General features: G+C 27.9%; 1 protein-coding gene across 1 annotated transcript in view; it reads left to right on the top strand.

Moving 5' to 3' along the window:
* LOC127277855 (putative uncharacterized protein DDB_G0282133) overlaps positions 1 to 20,031 on the top strand; it is a 41,442-nt gene extending 21,411 nt beyond the window's left edge. Inside the window, exons 9-22 of the mRNA XM_051299249.1 lie at positions 1,097 to 1,167; positions 2,796 to 2,870; positions 4,607 to 4,705; positions 5,196 to 5,288; positions 6,675 to 6,728; positions 7,075 to 7,122; positions 8,419 to 8,511; positions 10,602 to 10,649; positions 11,025 to 11,132; positions 11,930 to 11,983; positions 14,371 to 14,418; positions 14,580 to 14,633; positions 16,787 to 16,876; positions 18,506 to 20,031. Coding sequence (XP_051155206.1) covers positions 1,097 to 1,167; positions 2,796 to 2,870; positions 4,607 to 4,705; positions 5,196 to 5,288; positions 6,675 to 6,728; positions 7,075 to 7,122; positions 8,419 to 8,511; positions 10,602 to 10,649; positions 11,025 to 11,132; positions 11,930 to 11,983; positions 14,371 to 14,418; positions 14,580 to 14,633; positions 16,787 to 16,876; positions 18,506 to 20,031 — 2,461 coding nt within the window. The remainder of the gene's footprint in view (positions 1 to 1,096; positions 1,168 to 2,795; positions 2,871 to 4,606; positions 4,706 to 5,195; positions 5,289 to 6,674; positions 6,729 to 7,074; positions 7,123 to 8,418; positions 8,512 to 10,601; positions 10,650 to 11,024; positions 11,133 to 11,929; positions 11,984 to 14,370; positions 14,419 to 14,579; positions 14,634 to 16,786; positions 16,877 to 18,505) is intronic.
* Positions 20,032 to 20,324: the final 293 nt, after the last annotated feature.

Below are 20,324 nucleotides of genomic sequence, written 5' to 3'. Positions count from 1 at the left end.
CATGAAATATTTATGATAAAAATATACATAATTCAAGGAGATTGTATCGCTTGACTGAACTAGTCAAAAGAATAACCATTTTTCTCGGATTTGACTCACTTTGTAATTAGAAAATTAGAAAAGATTGAATTAGATTAAAATATATGTCAAAATTGTGAGTTTTTAACCGAGATCACCACTTCTCTTTTTTTTGAAGTAAAAATTAAGAAATTAATTAAAAATCATTGAAAAACATCAATAAAAATACATACAAATTATCACTATTTTATAACACTAAAATTAGAATTTTTAGAAAATAAAATCTTTTGTAATTAACAATTAAATTTTTTTGCAAATTTCAGAGATTGTCGCTTTAATTAGACAATTTGATTGAATCGCAATTGCTTTGGGGTTTTCTCGCCACAAAGTTATATAAAATAAAATTTTTTATAAATAATAATTAAAAATTGAATAAAGCTAATAATAATATCATGGTGGTGATCTCGCCACAAGTGTATATATTCAGAGAAAAACACAATAACTTTTAAAACACTTAAAAAATCGCAAAGTAAACCACACCATGACATTCAGAAGACTGAAATTAATAAAACATAATTACGTTAAATTTTTTTTGATGAAATTTTTTCTCAAAATAAAATCACAAAAATTAAAAAAATAAGTTGTGAAATAAGTTTCGATTTCAGTAATCACTCTGTCATTCGGTTGCTTCTTCTTTAATCGGATCGAAACTTAGGGCATATACAGGGTGTTCCAAAAGTATGAAAACTTGCAAATATCTCGAAAAGTACGCATTTTCGTGATGCTTCTTTTTTCACTGTTGGGCCCGGGGACCAATTTTTTGGCTTCAAAAATGTAGATCTTTTTTTGGGAACAACTTGTGCTTTGATTATTTTTCACGAAAATGCGTATTTTTCGAGATATTTATAAGTTTCCATACTTTTGGAACACCCTGTATGCACACTGCTATAAGAGACATTTACGTGAAGCGACAAATTTCTAAGTCAGAGAATACGAAAATAAAAGCCAAATGGTGATCTCACCCCACTCTACTCTATACTTATACGTATTTGAAATATGTATATTTAATTTTTTTTAGACTAGACGTAAAAGGTGCTATATTACAAATTGAAAAATTTACAAGAAATTTTATAAGTTTGCCAAAAGCAGGTGAGACTTTATTAAAACATTATTTATTGTAGTAAATATATAATTTTTATTTTTGAACATTTATACCCAAGTAACACGTCATATTACTGGAGTGCTATTTTGTAACTTCACTTCACTTTCACTTTACTTCACCTCCACTTCATTCTGGTTTAAATGTGATTGTACTTCACTTTGTATTATTTTGAAATTAAATTTCCTAATGCGTTTTTTACAAAAAGTAAATATTCTTAAATATAATTGTGATAAACATATTTAATCGATTAGTAATAATATTTTTTAATGGTCTATTATTATTATTATTATTATTATTATTATTATTTTCAATTGTAATGCCGAATCAGCTTCTGTGCTCTATGGATACGTTGCTCGTGTTTAGAGCAAATATTATTAGATTATATTAGAGGTGTGCAAGAAGCTCGAATGTCGAGCCGAGACGAGCCGAAAATGAAGTGAATGTGAAGTGAAATGAAAGTGTTACGAAAGTGAAGTGAAAGTGAAGTGAAGTTGCAGAATAGCACCCGTGTAATGTTAAAATATCCGCCTGATAGTAATATTACAAGGAAATGTTACCGTAATATATAATATACACTTCGATGGATTGTCCTGAAATTTTATAGGCTTATTACAGTCATCAATGCCTAAAATCAGACACAAGGGTTTCCAAAATTATCCACATTTTTTTATGTCACTTTTTCAAAAATTCAAAAATACGTTTTTTAACCAAAACTTTTTTTACACTGTAAATATAATTTTTTGTCCAAAAAACTTATTTCTCGCATTAAAATAAATTGATTAACCTATATAATGTCTATATTTTACTTAAAATCTATAAATTATATCATTTTTTAATTTTTGAAAAAAAACTTTGTTCGTATTTTTTTAAAAAACTGTTTTTTTTATGAAAATTATTAATAAATTTTGTCAAAACCGTATTCCTGGCATGAAAACGAATCGATTGATGTGTATAAAGTTTACATTTTACCAATATTTGTAAAATTGATCGCTATTTTAGCTGTAATCCTTCTTTTAATCTTGAATATAAGTGTATCATGATGAGAAAGCTAAATGGCCATGAATTGAACACTTTGCTTATATTCGTGTTATATTAAATTAATGTTACCGAAATATTACAATAACATTACGACGTAATATTACTGTAGGGGAGGATGAGGCAAAGATAGTTAGTTGCCGAAAATACGTCTTACCTAACTATTCATGTCCCATCCTCCCGTAATGTTATTGGAATATTACAGTAACATTTCCCTATAATATTACCATAAGGAGGACATTTTAACATTACATTAATATTATGTGATACTTGGGTGATTGTGTTTCATTGTCAAATTGTTTTGAAATAGATCCATGTATTATTTTTTTATTTTAATTATGAATGTTTATAAAATTAACCCCCCTTCATCACCGCCAAATATTAATAAAAGTCAAAAAATTTGTTGGGTTACATATTGTTTTGAAAAAAATTGATTTTTCAAGTTGGGACATTACACATAAAAAGTCTCATATATGAAATGTATCTTTTTGAAAATAATATACAATGAACTATCTGTAATTACTATATTTAAAAGTACCTAATTTTTAAAATGCTTATAAGAATTTATTTTTGCTAATAGAGATTTTGAATATCAAAGAAAATTATTGCCTTAAGGAATTAGAGGGGAAGATTTCAAACCCGAAACGGAAAGAAGGTATAATTTATACTTATTTACACAGAGAAAAAAATCAAGCGAATATAGTAGTAGAAACAGTGAAGGCGCTTGTATACCTCACCGATCCCAAGTATACTTCTGTCGTGTACCATTGGAGTAAAAGAAACAAATGATATTTCTGTCTCTTTTACTCCAATGGTACACGACGCAAGTATACTCTGGATCGGTGAGGTATACAAACGCCTTAACTCTACTACTTTCGGGCGTGCGCTTTCTACGATATTCGTAGAAGAATATACCCAATTTACAAGGTCCTATACCAAAAGAGTAACAGATCCCTGCCAAATATCGTTGAAAGCGCACGCACGAAAGTAGTATAGTATATATCTACTATATTTGGTTGATTTTTTTCTTCGTGTAGTACCCGGTTATTCATTATATTATAAAAATATCTTAAAGATATAGATATATCCAAATAATTCTGGTATTGTGTATAACTTTGCGTGATTTTTTGTCAAATTAGTATGTGAGTTAAGTTCAGAGATGGCAACCGAAACCGATAACCGAAAAAACAGAAATTTTTAAGAAACCGAAAACAGAAAATCGATACCCTTATTATAAAAATTTCAAAACCGTTATTTCGAAACCTAAATTTTATTTTTTCTGTTTTTTTCGGTTTTAATAATCGGGTAGAACAAATCGAAGAAAATTTAATAAAAAATGTTTTGATTTCTTACAATTCTGCACAAAAAAGAATTTCTAAAAATGTGAAATCGATTGAAATCTTAAATTTCTGGAAGTCCATGGAAAATGATTTTCCTTAATTGCGAGCTCTAGCTGATCAAGTAATATCAGTTTCAGCAACCCAAGTAAGCGTAGAACGCTTATTTTCAAGTCTTAAGTTTGTATTATCTCATCTACGTAGCAATCTTTCTTCACATATATACACTGAGAGACCTTTTGGACTGCAGCGGAACAAGGTAAGTGACAGCAGCGCCACTATGGTTTTGGTGTGCGGCGGTAAAATTTTGGGAGCGTGACTGTCCAAAATGTTAGTGAGTAGCTCACCGAAGTTGTGGGGACGCCACCTTTGGTTTGTAGCTGTACAACTTTTTGGCAGACACGCGCCCAAAAATCTACTACAGCAGCCCAAACGTAGTCTCGTAGCTTACCAACAGAATGCTCCGCAGCCGCCTGTCGAAAGTCGGCTACGGTGCAAAAGGTCTCTCAGTGTAGGAAAATGTGTTACTCATTTGTCAAAATAAATTATTTGCTGCAAAAAATTAATATAAAATTTCAAAAAATAATTATTTCTGTTTTGAAAATTCTACATTTTGTTTAACTATTAAGAGTTTTAATGTTCATACTTATAATATAAATTTATAAATAAATTATGAGTAATTATAATACATTTATTTTGTTCTAAATAATTCAAATCCATAAATATTTTTATTCATATTATTACTAGAGGGAAACAATTAAAAAACCGAAACCTAAAAAAACCGAAATTTTTGACATTAAAAACCCAAACCGGAACCTTAATCTTTTAAGAAAAAACAGAAACCGCAATACCCATACCGAAAAAATTTCGGTTGCCATCCCTGGTTAAGTTAGAACAGTTTCATGCTAATGCAAAAATACCATGTGATAGAATTAACCAGAATTATGACAGTAATTCGAAAAAAGTTCTTTCAGTAGACGTAAAGTACACCGAAATCGAATTACTGTTACACATAAAAATTAAAATTTTAGTAAATGAAGTATTATTATTATAGGAGAAGAACAATGTAAAAATATTAATCTTACGAAGAAAAAAGGAAATAAAAACCCTACAGGAGGCAAAAAATCAAATGTTAAGGCAGCAATAAGATCAAGTAAGAATATTGTCTAACATAAAAAATACATGTGACTCTTTGTAACAAGAAATATTTTAGTCCTAAAATATTAACGGTTATGGTTACGATCATTTTACCATATTAATAGTGAACGGGAACAAGCCTATTGCATCAATTCTTATCAAAAGTTATGTTTATTATATTATTTATTATATTATATTATTTATATTATTTATTATATACATAAAAAATTATGTAATGAATATTAAAATTTATCATTAGTATATGCCTTGAGAGTTAATCCTTTTGTATGTATTTTCATTTCAAAACTAACAAACTCAACCTACAAATTTGTGGAGCCAAAATACTTATCATCACAAAGAGTCACACAAGAGAGGCGTTTTATTTCAAGTAACTTAGTTAACAATTATGCAGCTATTTTCTGAGAAAACAGAAAGATAAAAAAAATTTAGTTAAATTAAAAATATCAAATCTTTTTTTTAATTAAAAATAATTTAATTTATTACAGAATCTCAAGGCCCAAAATCAGCAAAAAAAAATATTAAAATATCTGAAGTCAGTGAAAAATCTAACGCTGAAATAAACATTGATGAAATAAGTGGTAATTAAGTTCATACCATATTAACTTCTTATTATAAAAAACTGCATAATATTCGTACATTATTTAAATTTGGTTAAATATTAATTACGATCTTCCATAAAGTAGGCAGTACCACAAAAATAATATATATAAGTCATTTTACGTGTAATGTCATGAGTTGAAAAATTGATTTCTCAAAAAATACTGAAACCTGTGGAAATTGTTGTCCTACTTGATGGTTAAATATTTCAAAAAATTTTTTTTTTACTTTTTTGAAAACTTGGGATGAAAAAAATTTTCATAAAAGATAAAATTAAAATAGAGGACGGTGTCAATCAAAACTGAGAAAATTGACCCCCCTACCTCATCCCAAGTTTTCAAAAAAGTCAAAAAAATTTTTTTGAAATATTTAACCATCAAGTAGGACAACAATTTCCACAGGTTTCAGTAGTTTTTGAGAAATCAATTTTTCAACTCATGACATTCCACGTAAAATATCTTATATGTATATAAAGTCCAAAATATTCCCAAAGTATGTGTAAACATATGTAATATTCCCAAAGTATGTGTAAACATATGTCAAAAATATGAACACTTGACTCTTTAAGAAGTCTATTATACAGTGGCGTTAAAAAATTTTGAACGATATGTTTTTGTATGATTTCTTTCAGATCTTTCGAATGGTATAACATTTTTTAAAAAAACTTAAATTGTTTATAAAAAAATCCATTAATTCAAACTTCATCTCAGGTTCGTTAGATGCGGAATTTTATGACTTTTCATTTTGAAAGTTCATATTTTCGGTAATTTTATTTGTTTGTAAAATATTTATTTTATTTTTATAATTATTAATTAATAAATTAGTTAATATCTCAAAAACAAAAAATAGACATTCTAATATTTTTAGTACTGAAAATATGCATTCTAAACTTTACAAAAAAATTAAAATATTAAAGAGAAATGTCAATTTTGACAAAAAGTCAAAAATATATTTATTTTTTAAAAAAGGTGTTTTTTAAATTTAAAAAAAATTTTTTTACAACATTCATAAAGAAAAAAGCCGGGCTCAAAATTATCCAGCCAACAGGATCATTTTGATCTTAAGCAAAAATGAGCCCAGGTTTTTATTGTGCGAAAGAACAGAAAAAACCGTTACATACATTGGCGCCATTTTTCCTGACTGTAACAAGTACCTTGCCCCCCTCACGATAAAAACGTTACGTATTTTTTTAATGGCTCCTTTATAGTTTTTGATAAAAGCTAACAATATCTTGTGGTTAAAGCACTCATCCATAGGGTCCAACTATGTTCCATTTTGTTTATATTAATAAAATATAGAGCTAAAATTTTTGTTTTAGTTTAAAAAATATAAAATTCACAAATAATAAGTAATATGCTATATTATAGATGCTCAAAACTCACAATCAGACAATGACAGAAGTTTGAACTTCGTTTTAGATGGTAATACAATTTTTTATGTTTTAAAGATTTGAGTATTATACCAAGTAGTTTTAAGTGACGAATAATAAGTAATATGCTTTGTTGTACACAGAGAAAAGATATATTTGTCTTAGAAACTTTTTATTTATTTGGAATAAATTTCATTTTGGTTTAAATAAAATTTTATTTGTCTCAAATATATATTTTATTTATGTTGAATAACATTTTTATTTAAAACAAATAAATAGGCTACTTGGTGATGAGACAAATATACGTTTATTCAACGTGATTTATTTATGATTTATTTGGTTCAAATAAATCATTTCTCTGGGTGTATTTGAAAATAATTTGTATTAATTTTTTATAGCTCCTCGAAACTCAGAAACTCCGGAAAATATAAATCAAAACTTAAGTGGTAATTTATATTATGTATTTTATATTATGTATGACAGGAAAAATTAAAATAACTGAAAATAGGATTTTGAAAAAACTCTACTTGTCAAATGATAACTTTAAACTTTAACGTTTTTTGCTATCTATAAGAATTAATCAATTTATTTATACCCAGCAAACCAGATATAAAATGTTATATAACTTGAAAATAACTGTTTGTTAGATCAGATGAAACAAGTTATTTATAGAATAATTATGTAAATATTTTGTAACTAAAATCTGGAATATTATTGCACCAATACTTATCTATCTGTTTCATATTGTAAATGTAACTGAATTCTGGAGTACTGTTACATAATAGTTATGGAACTGTTCTATAACCAAAATGTAACAAAATTCTGGAACACTGATATAAAATAGTTGTCGAACTGTTCTATAACTGAAATGTAACCAAACGATAGAATAATGTTATAATAGTGCTACATAATTATTTCATGAAGTAGATATCGCAGTAGATTATATACACTAACCAAGCAGAAATTTCGGTAAAATTTGTTAAATATAGTTTTAATTTCACATTTTCTATTTTCCGTTTAAATGAATTGAAAAATTTCTCTAATATGTATGATAAAACAAATATACTTATCCTTACTTAATTTGTTTTATAAATAAGTTTAGGTTAAATTATTAATGAAACGTTTTAAAATTTTTAGACAATTTTCTATAAATATTTTTATTTGTACATGAGATGTATCGATGTTCTATATTTGTTATATCTTTGTTATATTCGGGATGGAACGATATTGAACTAAACTAGTTACTAAATAGTTTTTAACAAGTTATATAAAAATTTACAAATTGATCTTTTAATGTAACACGGAGAGAAATAGATGGTACGGGGTACTATCTAGATAGTACCAGGTACCATATTTGATCTTACATATACGGACAGCAATCTAGATTCTATTAGTAACAATCCAGATTGTACGGAGTAACGTCTTGATTGTAGTGGGTAGCATAACCATACTTTTTGTAACATCTTTGATAGTACCGAGTAGCATAATGATAGTACCGGATAACATCTACTTTTTACCATCTTAAGATCATAAATTCTTACCATCTATTTCTCTCCGTGAACTATTCTATATTATGGTTTGCTGGGTACACTGTGATTATTTTTTATTAAAAATTATTTTAAAACAAAATTCGTAAAGAATTATGAAACTCTTTTTCTAACAGTTCAAAAAAATACAAAATTTGAGTCAAGTCTGAAATATCAAAAATTTTGTTTAATTGAAAATAATTTCATTTATTACAGACTCTCCAGACACAGAATATGCAGAAAATAATATAAATTTAATTAGATTAAGTGAGAAATCTAACGCAGAAAGTAACATTGATAAAACAAGTGGTAATTAAATTCCTTCTATATTTACATCTTATCAGATATATAAAATTACATAATAGATTAACACTATTTAAATTTGGTTAATCATAAATTATGATCTTCCATAAAGTTTACAATACCACAAAAATAATATATATATATATATATATCGCTGGGTTAGTGGAAAAAAAGGACACGTCGGATTTTCGTTGAAAAAGAGGACACGTCGCGTTTGAATTGAAGAAAAGGACACGTCGAATTATATATTTTTTTAAGAAAATTTAAGTTGGTAACACTTTTTTTGAGGTTGACATTTAAATATTTATTTATTTATCACTTAACTGAAATAAATTATATTGGTTAGAATGGTTAAAAATTAAATTATAATATTGAAAATTTAACCTTATAATGCTATCTTAATTAATATTTTTGTTTAATACAATTTTCAGTTTTCGCTAAGTTACAAAAATTAAAATTATATTTATCCTTATTAAAAGATGAAAGATGTATATGCAGCAAAAAATTTATAACTTCAAAAATTTTTCGGGTCGTTTATGTGTAAATTGATAAAAAAAATTTTGATTGTAGGAAATAAAACTTAAATATAAAAGACAAACATCATAAAATGAAATAACAATTTTTATTATTATTTTTTATATTTTATTGATAATCGGAAATCAATGATGTGAAGTTATAAATTTGACGAATTTAAAAGTGTTACCAACTTAAATTTTCTTAAAAAAATATAAAATTTGACGTGTCCTTTTCTTCAACTCAAACGCGACGTGTCCTCTTTTTCAACGAAAATCCGACGTGTCCTTTTTTTCCACTAACCCAGCGATATATATATATATATATATATATAAAACTATAAACAAAAGCACTATTACATCAAAAGTCTCAATAAACAATGTTTATCTTAAAAATATATCAGTTAACATATTTTTTCTAACGTTTTTATTCCAAATGAAAATTATATGTTATTTATAGAAATTGGTGAATTTGATAAATATATATTCCAAAAGTGAAATTAGATTATTTATTATCTTTTTAATTTCTTTCAATATAAATGGGTAATAAAATATGCTATTCTGCAATATCAAGATATGATAATCGAATTTTTATTCTGTTTCGGAATTCATTTCAACTTTTTTCTATCTTATTTAATTCTTTTTCAGTTAAATTTCAAAATTTCTAAAGTATATATGTGACCGGGTCTGAGATATAAAAATATAAGTAATTCTAAGACAAAAATCACTCTTTGTATTTTTCCTTGAAATAAAAAATTAAAAACTTATTAATTTTTCAAATTTAACGAAAAATTCTACCTAAATCCTCGAAGATGATCTCCAGGTATACCCGTCATCGGCGACCTGGTTGTCCAAGTGTTAAGGATATTTTCTCAAACCTCAAATATGAATGCCAAAACCATTAAAAAAAACTATGTTAAATGTAATTCTAATCGGGTTCGCTATAATTTTCCTTTAATCTACTCTCGAAAATACGTATGTATACTAAGTTTGAGCCCAATCGGTTAAAATGGCCAGATTTTAGAGGGGGGGACAAAATATTGTAGACAGACATGAGTGAAATCATAAGTGTTCCGTTTCGGTTCACTGCGTGAACGGAACCCTAAAAATATATAAAGAACATTTATCTAGGTTCTTTGAAATATAAAATGTTTGAAGAAATCTGTTTTAATTAGTAGTAAAACTTTAAACGCGTTTTTTTCGAAAAGTTGATTTTGGTCGATAGCACCGTTTTCTCAGACCCGGTCACATATACTATAAAAGTTCACGAGAATAATTTGTCACCTTCAGGCTTGTAGGGATAAAAAATCTTTTGACTTCTTTTTAAAATTTTTTTTCCATAGAATTAAATGGAATTGAATTTTATGGCTTTCTGTTTTTTAAGTGGAATTGATATAGAGGAAATTTTCCGAATTAGAAGGAAATAAAATTTTGAATTCCATTCAATTCCACCTTTCTTGTCTGGTACCTGTGTGAAACACGGCTTCTACCTGAATAATGAAAATAAGATGACCAAATTCACGAATAATAAGTACCTAATATGCATTGTTGTAGTTGAAAATAATTTTCATTATTTCTTTACAGCACCTCAAGACACAGAAACACCAAAAGTTCTAAATGAACACTTAAATGGTAATTTATATCGCATTATACATATATATAACAGGGAAAATTAAAATAACCAAAAATGGGATTTTGTAAAAACTCTAGTTGTCAAATCTCAATTTTATACTTAAATGTTTTCTTTCTCTTTATTCAAAATAATTTTAAAAACAAAATGTTAATATGAAAGATTAAATTTGATAGTTGCATTTGAAGAGAAATTATAAACATTCAAAACATAAAAATATTTAAAAATTTAACAATTCATAACTGTTAAACGACTATATAAAAAATGTGGAAAATTTATGAAGCTTTTTTTCTAACAGTTAAAAAAAATAAGAAATTCGAGACAAATAAAAAATTTAAAAAATTTTTTTTAATTAAATATGTTCTCATTTATTACAGACTCTCAAGACCAAGAATATGAAAATTCAGAATATGATGAAAATTTTATAAATATATCTAGAATTAGTGAAAACTCATACGATGAGGAAAACAATAATCAAATAAGTGGTAATTAAATTTATATTATATATATAGGGGAGGATGGGGCAAGGATAGTTAGGTAAGATATTTTTGGATCTAGCCGTGAAATTTAAACTGGCATCGGAAAAAGAATAGTATCGTTGGAAAGCCTGTTTATTTAGCTACAATTTTGCTATACATTGTTTTCTTGTAGATTGCAATGCCTTCGAGATAATATTGGAAAAGTAAAAAAAAAATTTTAACTATCCTTGCCCCACTAGTGGGGCAAAGATAGTTGAAAATTTGTTTTTACTAAGAATGATACAAAAAATCATGAAATTTGATTTTCCATTGTTTCAAGGCTTTTTTCGAATTATCACAAATTTTTAGTACAAAAAAAATTTTTTTTTAAAAAACGAATATGATATTCGTTTTCAGCACAAAATTTTACACCAGAAAACATTTACGCAACCAAATATATTTAATAAATTATATCCGCAAAAATAAGATTGAATAATAAAAATAAGGTGAAAATATTTTAGCAAAACTGAGATGTAACACAAATGGGCACGTAGCTTCTACAAATAGTGTCCCCGCAAGCTCAAATTTTTACTGTCATCTTTTGGTGTTAAGACGAGTGTACATGATAAATGACCCGTTTTTTTGACGAGCCGTTTCTGAATTAGAGCCACTAACTATCCTTGCCCCTTAACTATCCTTGCCCCATCCTCCCCTATATATGACAGAAAAGATAAATAATACTGAAAGTAAGATTTTGATAAAATTCTTGTTATATAAATAATGTGTGTTTTCTCTTTATTCAAATGATTTTTATAACATTACAGATGTTCAAAACTCACAATCAGACAATGGCGGAAGTTTTAAACTCGTTTTAGATGGTAATACAATTTTTATATTTTCATTATATTTCCCGTGTGGAAAAGTGATGTGGGCCCCCAGTGGAGGCCTTATGGATCGCCCTCATGTCATGAGATGACATGCTCATGGGCCCTCACGTTTGCCTTAATGTTTATTAATCAACAATATTATTAATAATAGTTAATTAAAAATAAATAATCTTAAATTATGAATAATAACCTATTTATTTACTAATTCTTCCATTTTAAATTAAATTCTTACTCAAATTGAATTAATTAATTTTTTTAATTAACTGTCGGATATAATTAAAAGTAATAATAAATTAATTAATTAAAAAATTAAAAAATATGTTATGGTCGGATATTTTCATTTTTCAACTAATTCATACATAGAATTAATAATTAAACGCAAACCTCAGAAATAAATAAATCTAACGCATGGGGGGAATCGAACCTACGACCTACGGATTATGAGTCTAACGCTTTACCAACTCATTTAGTTAAAGTTAAGATATTAAATTATATTTTCCAATCAAATGCAATTTATAAAATATAATTAATTATATGCTTTATGATTATTATCATGAATCATCCCAGGTAAATTTTCAAAAAAAGTGAAAATATATTTTTATTAAAAACGTTTTTTTCGTTGTTCTGAATCATTGTAAACATTAATTTTTTGGTGATAAAAAAATATTTGACTTTTGAATTTAGAAAATTTTGCTATTCGATCATGTGGGCGATCTATACGGGCCCTACGTTGGCCCTCATGTCTCTTGCCATATGTGAGAGTGTTTTTTTTTTAAAGTTTAAATATATTTTTATTAAAAACGCGTTTTTTGTTGTTCTAAATCATTGTAAACATTAATTTTTTGTTGATAAAAAAATATTTAACTTTTGGACTTAGAAAATTTTGCTAAACGATCATGTGGGTAATCCATGCGGGGCCCCTACGTTGGCCCTCATGGATTCGCCATATGGATCAGCCCTCATGCGCCCCCGCCGGGGGCCCCGAAGTCTTGGGGGCAAGATCGTGGCATTTTTCACACGGGTTCATTTAAATTAAAAGCATTTTCTATGAAGTCGTAAAGTGATCAAAAAATATACCTATATGTTTTTTGATAATTACGTTGTGAATATTTAAAAACCCATTATTTGATTAAATTTTTTGAGAAGGATTGTAATTGGTGCCTATTAATGTATAAATTTCATATAATCAACTTCATTTAATCATTTTATTAATATTTAACAAAATTTTCAAATAACCGCGCCACCTAACCCCAAATGTACTTTTGAGATATTTATTAATTTAAAAAAAAAACTGTTAATATAAATCGAAATTTTTTTTGTTTCTTAATAACAAATGTATAGAGCTCAAAACTTAATATTTGTGCTCTTCTACAATTCATTTTTTAAAGAGATATCACAAAAAAATTAAGAGGTTAAAAAATTACTTTGGAGTGCCAAATATCAAGTGCATTAAATACTTTAACTTCCCTGTTGAAAATTCCTATGTGAGAACACATATGGGATCCCATCCAGGATCTCTTGTGAGTTCTTATGTGGGTTCCCGTACAGGTTCACACATAAGATCCTGTATGAAAAGGTTCCTGGGATGAACTTGCGTGAGATCAAGCGCACGATCTTATGTCTCTGTAAAAGCAATAACACAGGATCCCATGAGGTTTCCTGTGTAGGTTCCTATATGAACAACACGATAAATAGGAACACACATGGGATCTTATCCGAGATCTTGTATGAGTTCTTACATAGGTTCTCACATATAAGAAGATTAATAGCATATATATAAAAGCATTCTATAAAATCTTATTAAGCTGCTATTAATCTTCTTATATGTGAGAACCTATGTAAGAACTCATACAAGATCTCGGATAAGATCCCATGTGTGTTCCTATTTATCGTGTTGTTCATATAGGAACCTACACAGGAAACCTCATGGGATCCTGTGTTATTGCTTTTACAGAGACATAAGATCGTGCGCTTGATCTCACGCAAGTTCATCCCAGGAACCTTTTCATACAGGATCTTATGTGTGAACCTGTACGGGAACCCACATAAGAACTCACAAGAGATCCTGGATGGGATCCCATATGTGTTCTCACATAGGAATTTTCAACAGGGTTGAATGAAGAGAAAAATTAATTTAACTTAACACTTTTGAATAAACTCAAGTGCGCCAAGCAACCCCTGCGCCAAATAGCCCCGGTCTCCCCTAAATAGAATTGATGAAAAGAGGAAATTTTCCGAATTAAAAGGAAATAAAATTTTAAATTCCATTCAATTCCACCCTTGTTGTTGGGTACATATGCGACGAACTACTACTACCTATTAAATAATGAAAATACTACTTTTCATAGTTGAAAATAATTTACATTACTTCTTTACAGCACCTGGAGACTCAGAAATTTCGAAAAATATAAATCAAGACTTAAGTGGTAATTAATTTTTTATTATATATATGACAGAAAAGATAAATAAAATAAGGTTTTGATAAAACTCTAGTTATATAACTAATTTAACCTCACAATGAGATTAAATAAGTTATATAACTAATGTGTGTTTTCTCTTTATTCAAATGATTTTTGTAATATTATAGATTCTCAAAACTCACAATCAGATAATGACGGAAGTTTTAAGCTCGTATTAGATGGTAATAAAATTTTTATTATATTTTAAAGATTTGAGTGTTATACCAAATAGTTTTATGTAATGAATAAACATAAGAAGATATGAATGCAATATCGAGTTATAGATTACTTTTGTGTATCACTTGAATACTAAAAATTTATTTCTTTAGTGCAAATTAACAAAATGAAAAGTACTGATACAGTGCAGAAAAAATTAGTTTATACTGTTGTTTCTATTCTATACTGACCTATAACATTATCTATATCTAGAAAAACATTTCAGTCAAACTTTTTTTTCTTGAAGATCACCTAGGTAAATCACTAGTACCAAAGAGTAGCGTATATTTTAACAATTTTTTTTCTGTGACTAATTAAATAAAAAAATTTTGTTGGTATTAGTTTGTATAGTTTTTTTATACCCTTTTGATTGGTTGATGCGCATATTAAAAAAATGTATTTAACATTAGAATATGATATTAACAAACTGTTATTCTTAAATCCTTATAACTGTGATAAAAAATAATGGATTTCAAATTATACAGTAGGCGACATTAAGTTATACATTACGAAACATTAAGTCACATGAACTACATAATGTAATAATTATTATTGAAGCCTTGAATGACAAAAGGGGTCAAGTGCCAATTTTTTCAAAATAAAAATTTTTTTTATTAAAAAATCAAGTAAATTTATTTACACATTTCTGTAAAAAGGTTTTGATTTTTACTGCTTTTTACTTAAAACAATTATGAAAATCAATAATTTTATTATAATAATAATTAAAGCACCTAATTTTTATTTTTTTAAAATCTTTATTAATATAATAATATAATATTTTATATTGTACATCATACTAGTATTGTACCAGTACAATAACAGTACGTTATACTAAGTCACAAAAGTTTTCAGTACGTCGTACTCGTATTCTACCGATATTGCATACCGGTACGCCGTACTAGTACAGTACCTGGTACCGTGCGAAGGTACATGGCTGGTACAGTACCAGTACGCCTAGTACGCTGTACTAGTATTATACTCCCGAGGCGAAATTTAAGGTCTACTTTACAAGGAGTAAAGTAGGGTTAAACAGACCCTCTTTAGCTTCCTCAACCAGTCGCAAATTTCCCTTTCTTCCACGTTTGGATTCAAAGGAGGGTCTAGGGGAGTCTACAAGATCTAAAAGAGGGCCTGTTTAGGTTCTAAGGGAAGCTAAAGAGGATTTAAATTTCGCCTCGGGCTACTACCGTACTAGTACATGTGTTATCTGGGTATATATATATATAATTTTTGGTTGGAAAAACTCACAAAAACTAAATTTAAACGACTTAAAATTATTGGCTGGTCAAATTCTTTTGCCATGATTGCCTCGACGGTTGACAAAACTAAAGATAAAAAAAAGTTTAAAAGTTCACAAATTATTGTTTTTGATAATACTTATTAATATTATGTGGGTAAATTATTATTTTTATTTTGTTCTGCTTCAAAATTATTATTTTTTTCAGTCACAACTTATCAACTCGATTTTGTATTTATATTCCCATGTCAACGTAGCGTAATGGGCAGCGTGTTTGGCTGTAGAGCGTTAGGTTAGGGGGTCTTATCCTAGCGAGCATTAGATATTTTCGAAAATGTATGTAGACAATAGCAGTTAATTATAATAGGTAGAAGTATATGTGAAGTCTCCGATAATAAATAATGTGATAATTGTATAAATAATTAGATTTTTTAATTTTCTTAATGTTGATACTACTACCTATTTAAAGTTTGTCGGACTTTATGATGAGTTGTCGGACCAACCATCCTCATCAATGGACGGTGAACCGTTATCATTTGTATAGTTTGCTCAACCATCGGCAGATTAAGTTGGGCCAACTATTAATTTTAAAGTTGGACAAACTTTGGAAATTATGGTTGTCATAACAGTATTAAGAAATTCAATTAGAAACATATAATTTTCATAGAAAAAATTAAAATTGACACCAACATTTTAAAAGAAGTTAAGATCATTCAAAACATCAAATATTTAAAAATATTAACGATTCACAACTTGTGAACGGCTTAAAAAATATTAATAAAAATTATGAATCTACTTTTCCAAGAGTAAAAAAATAAAATCAGAATTAAATCAAAAATATTGAAGCTCTATTTTAATCATAAATAATTTCATTTATTACAGCCTCTCAAGACCAAGATTATGTTGAAAATAATATAAATATGCCTAGCAGTAATAAATCTAACAAAGAAATAAACGTTGATCTAAGAAATGGTAATTAAATTTATATTACAAATACTTTTAATTATATAAAATTATATCATTGCCAAATATTATTTAAAGTTTGTTGAGCATAAATTATGATCTTCCATAAAGTTTACAATATCACAAAATAATATACATTTGACGCATCGCGAAGAAAGGGGCCTAAGAGACAAATCACTTTAAGGTTATGTTTGAGTCAGTTTTACATTAATATAACTCTTTTTCTTAATTGCGTAATAGTAAAATTGTAAACATAATATGAAATTTATTGACTCTTAAATCCTTACTGTTAATTCCCATATGAGATCCTATATAAGATCGCTTATGGTTTCTTATATGAGATTCTATACGAAATCCTATAAGGACATCTCGTAAGGAGAAAATCATCAGTGTCCATATAGGATCCCATATGAGATAGGAATTTGAATAATAAAATTTGTGAATATCTCAAAAACGGTAAGAGGTACGCAAAATCGGACAAAATTTTGAGTTCATTTTATATAAAGCAAAATTATTTTATGTTTAAAACCTAAAATATGTCCTAAATATACCTAAAATAGTTTTTAAATAACTACTACATATTCCCATGTGGGTTCCTATGTGAGATCTCATATAGAATTCTATATGGACACTCATGAAATTTTTCTCATGACTTTCCATATAGGATTCTCGTAAGATCTCATGTAGTATCTCATATGAGAAAACTCATATGATCTTATACGGGATCTCATACGGGAATTTACAATAGGGATCCTTTTCTTCACAACGCGTCAAATACATAAGTATATAAACAAAGGCAGTAAATAGTTTTGATTTATTTATATTCATAAATTCTTTTGTCAAAATTTTTGTCGCAGTTTAAATATGTTGACATTTGTTTACATTTTTTAACCAAAAGAACAAATATTTTTTTCTCAATCAACTATGTATATCATAATAACATGTCGGTTAACATATTTTTTATGATTACAAAGTTGAAATCAGATTTTTAAAATTTTAAATGGCGGGTTTCAAGTTAAATTTTAAAAATTCAACATGACAGATTCAATATGGCGGACAAAAAATATAAATCAAACAGAATGACATATTGGAGCCGCCATTTGAATTTCTAATATCTGACTTCGTATTTGAAATCAGAGACCCCAAAGACCCCCTAGTAACAATAACAACTTTTATAAATGGTGAAAACAATAAGTTTTTTTTCCATATGGAAACATGTTATATGAGATCCTGATCAATTGTCCGAATGTATGTATGTGTGTGTGAATCCTTCTTTCGTCCGCCATTTTTAATATTAAAAATCTGACTTCATATTCGTAATCAGCGACCTCAAGAACTTCCGAGTTTCAAGCAAATGCTATTAAGTTTTAATTTTTCCCGACATATTTTATTGGACATTTTGAAATTTGACGTGTTAGAGAAAATCTAACGACAGATTCGAATTCAACGTAAAAAAAGTTCGTTAAGAAATGTTCTTACTTTCCCGGGTCCAAAAGTTGACCCAAATTTGTTTTGCTGTGTAATTTGTCAATCAGTTAATATACTCTTTTATAGTTAAACAAATTGGCATATTGCAAATTGACCATAAACCATTTATACTGTTTTTTGTTAAAAATGATTTAATTTAAATTATTGTAGAGACTCGTGCCTCAGAAATTCAAAAAATCGAAGAATTAATTAAGTCAAAAATTAAGGAACCAATTGTCATTGAAATTCCAACGCCTACGTTAAATCAATCATCATCTCTACCTTTATCACTTTTATTCCAATCTGCAAACAATCCAAATGCACCATCAACGGCATCAAGAAAAACAACAGAACTGTCCTCATCACCCCCAAATTCATCTAAGGATTTAGACACAAACAATCCAAATGCAACATCAGCAGCAACAAAAAAAACAACAGAACTGTCCTCTTCACCCCCAAATTCATCTAAGGATTTAGACACAAACAATCCAAATGCAACATCAGCAGCAACAAAAAAAACAACAGAACTGTCCTCTTCACCCCCAAATTCATCTAAGGATTTAGAGATTAATTTCAAAACTGAAAATTCAAAAGACAGAAGAACTATGCGTTCACAACTTTTCAAACTTTTAAAGAATTTTAATGATGAGCGTAACTATTCAAAGTGTTTGTTTTGCTCTACATGCATTTCTGACTGCCTTCATTCAAATGAAAATTCGCTTCTAAATTCAAAAAAACAGTTACGTAATCCTTCAAGAACTTCATCTAAATCTAAAAGTTCATTCCGGTCATCTCACGGCTCGCCAAAAGATTCAAAACGACATTTAAATTTTCATGAATCTACTTCTCATCATTCACGATCAGCTCATTTACCAAATCATTTCAAGACTAGAACAAATTTGCATAATTATCCAAACCATGCATCAAATACACAAAATTTGTCACGGTCACCTCGCCAATCACGAAAAGATTCAAAACATTTTCATGAAACAACATCTCATCGTTCTCGATCACCTCATTTCAAGATAAGAACAAATTCGTATAATCATCCAAATCATTCATCTATCCCACAAGATTTTTCCCGGTCACGACACCACTCAAGAAGAAACTCAAAACATTTTCATGAAACAACAGCTCATCGTTCTCGATCTCCCTATTTTCAAAATTATTTTAAGACAACAAATTCAACTACTCTTTCAAATAATGTTTCAAACCCACAAAAGTCTCGGTCATCTCACCACTCACCAAGAAATTCCAAACAACATTCAAATTTTAATAAAACAACATCTCATCATTCTCGATCACCTAATTTGAAGACTAAAACAAATTCGCATAACTATCCAAATCATTCATCTAACACACAAGATTTATCACGGTCACCTTGCCATTCACGAAGAGACTCCAAACATTTTCATAAAACAACATCTCATCGTCCTCGATCACCCCATTTCAAGACTAGAACAAATTCTCATATTCATCCAAATCATTCAGCCAGCCCACAACATTTGTCCCGGTCATCACACCATTCACGAAGAGACTCAAAACATTTTCATAAAACCACATCATATCGTTCTCGATCACCTTATGTGCAAAATCATTTGAAGACAACAAATTCAATTAATCTTTTAAATAAAAATTCTTCAAACTCACAAAAAAGATTCTTTAAAAGTGTCGGGAGTTCGACGCCACTCACCTAGAAAAAATAAAGGTGAATTGATTAATATTCAATTTTTTAAAAGAATTTAATTGTTTTAAGACATTCTTATGTTCTTTAATTAGTTTAATAATAAAGTTAAAAAATTGAGTTAATAAGTTACAATCGAAAAAATGTTTTAAAATACTGAAATTTGTTTACAGTGTTAACTTAATTTTTTACTCAGATGTAGTTATGCAGAAATATTATTTGGATTTAAAATTAAAATTTTGCATTCGAAACGTATTATTCATTATAAAGTAATAAAAAAATAAGGACTTTGCACAACGATCAATC

Source organism: Leptopilina boulardi, unplaced genomic scaffold, assembly GCF_019393585.1.
Source record: "Leptopilina boulardi isolate dan_hultmark-lab unplaced genomic scaffold, ZJU_Lbou_2.1 LbouV2_187, whole genome shotgun sequence".
Lineage (NCBI taxonomy): Eukaryota > Metazoa > Arthropoda > Insecta > Hymenoptera > Figitidae > Leptopilina > Leptopilina boulardi.
Note: the sequence above shows the minus strand (reverse complement) of the source record. Positions and strands in the feature narration are given on the sequence as shown.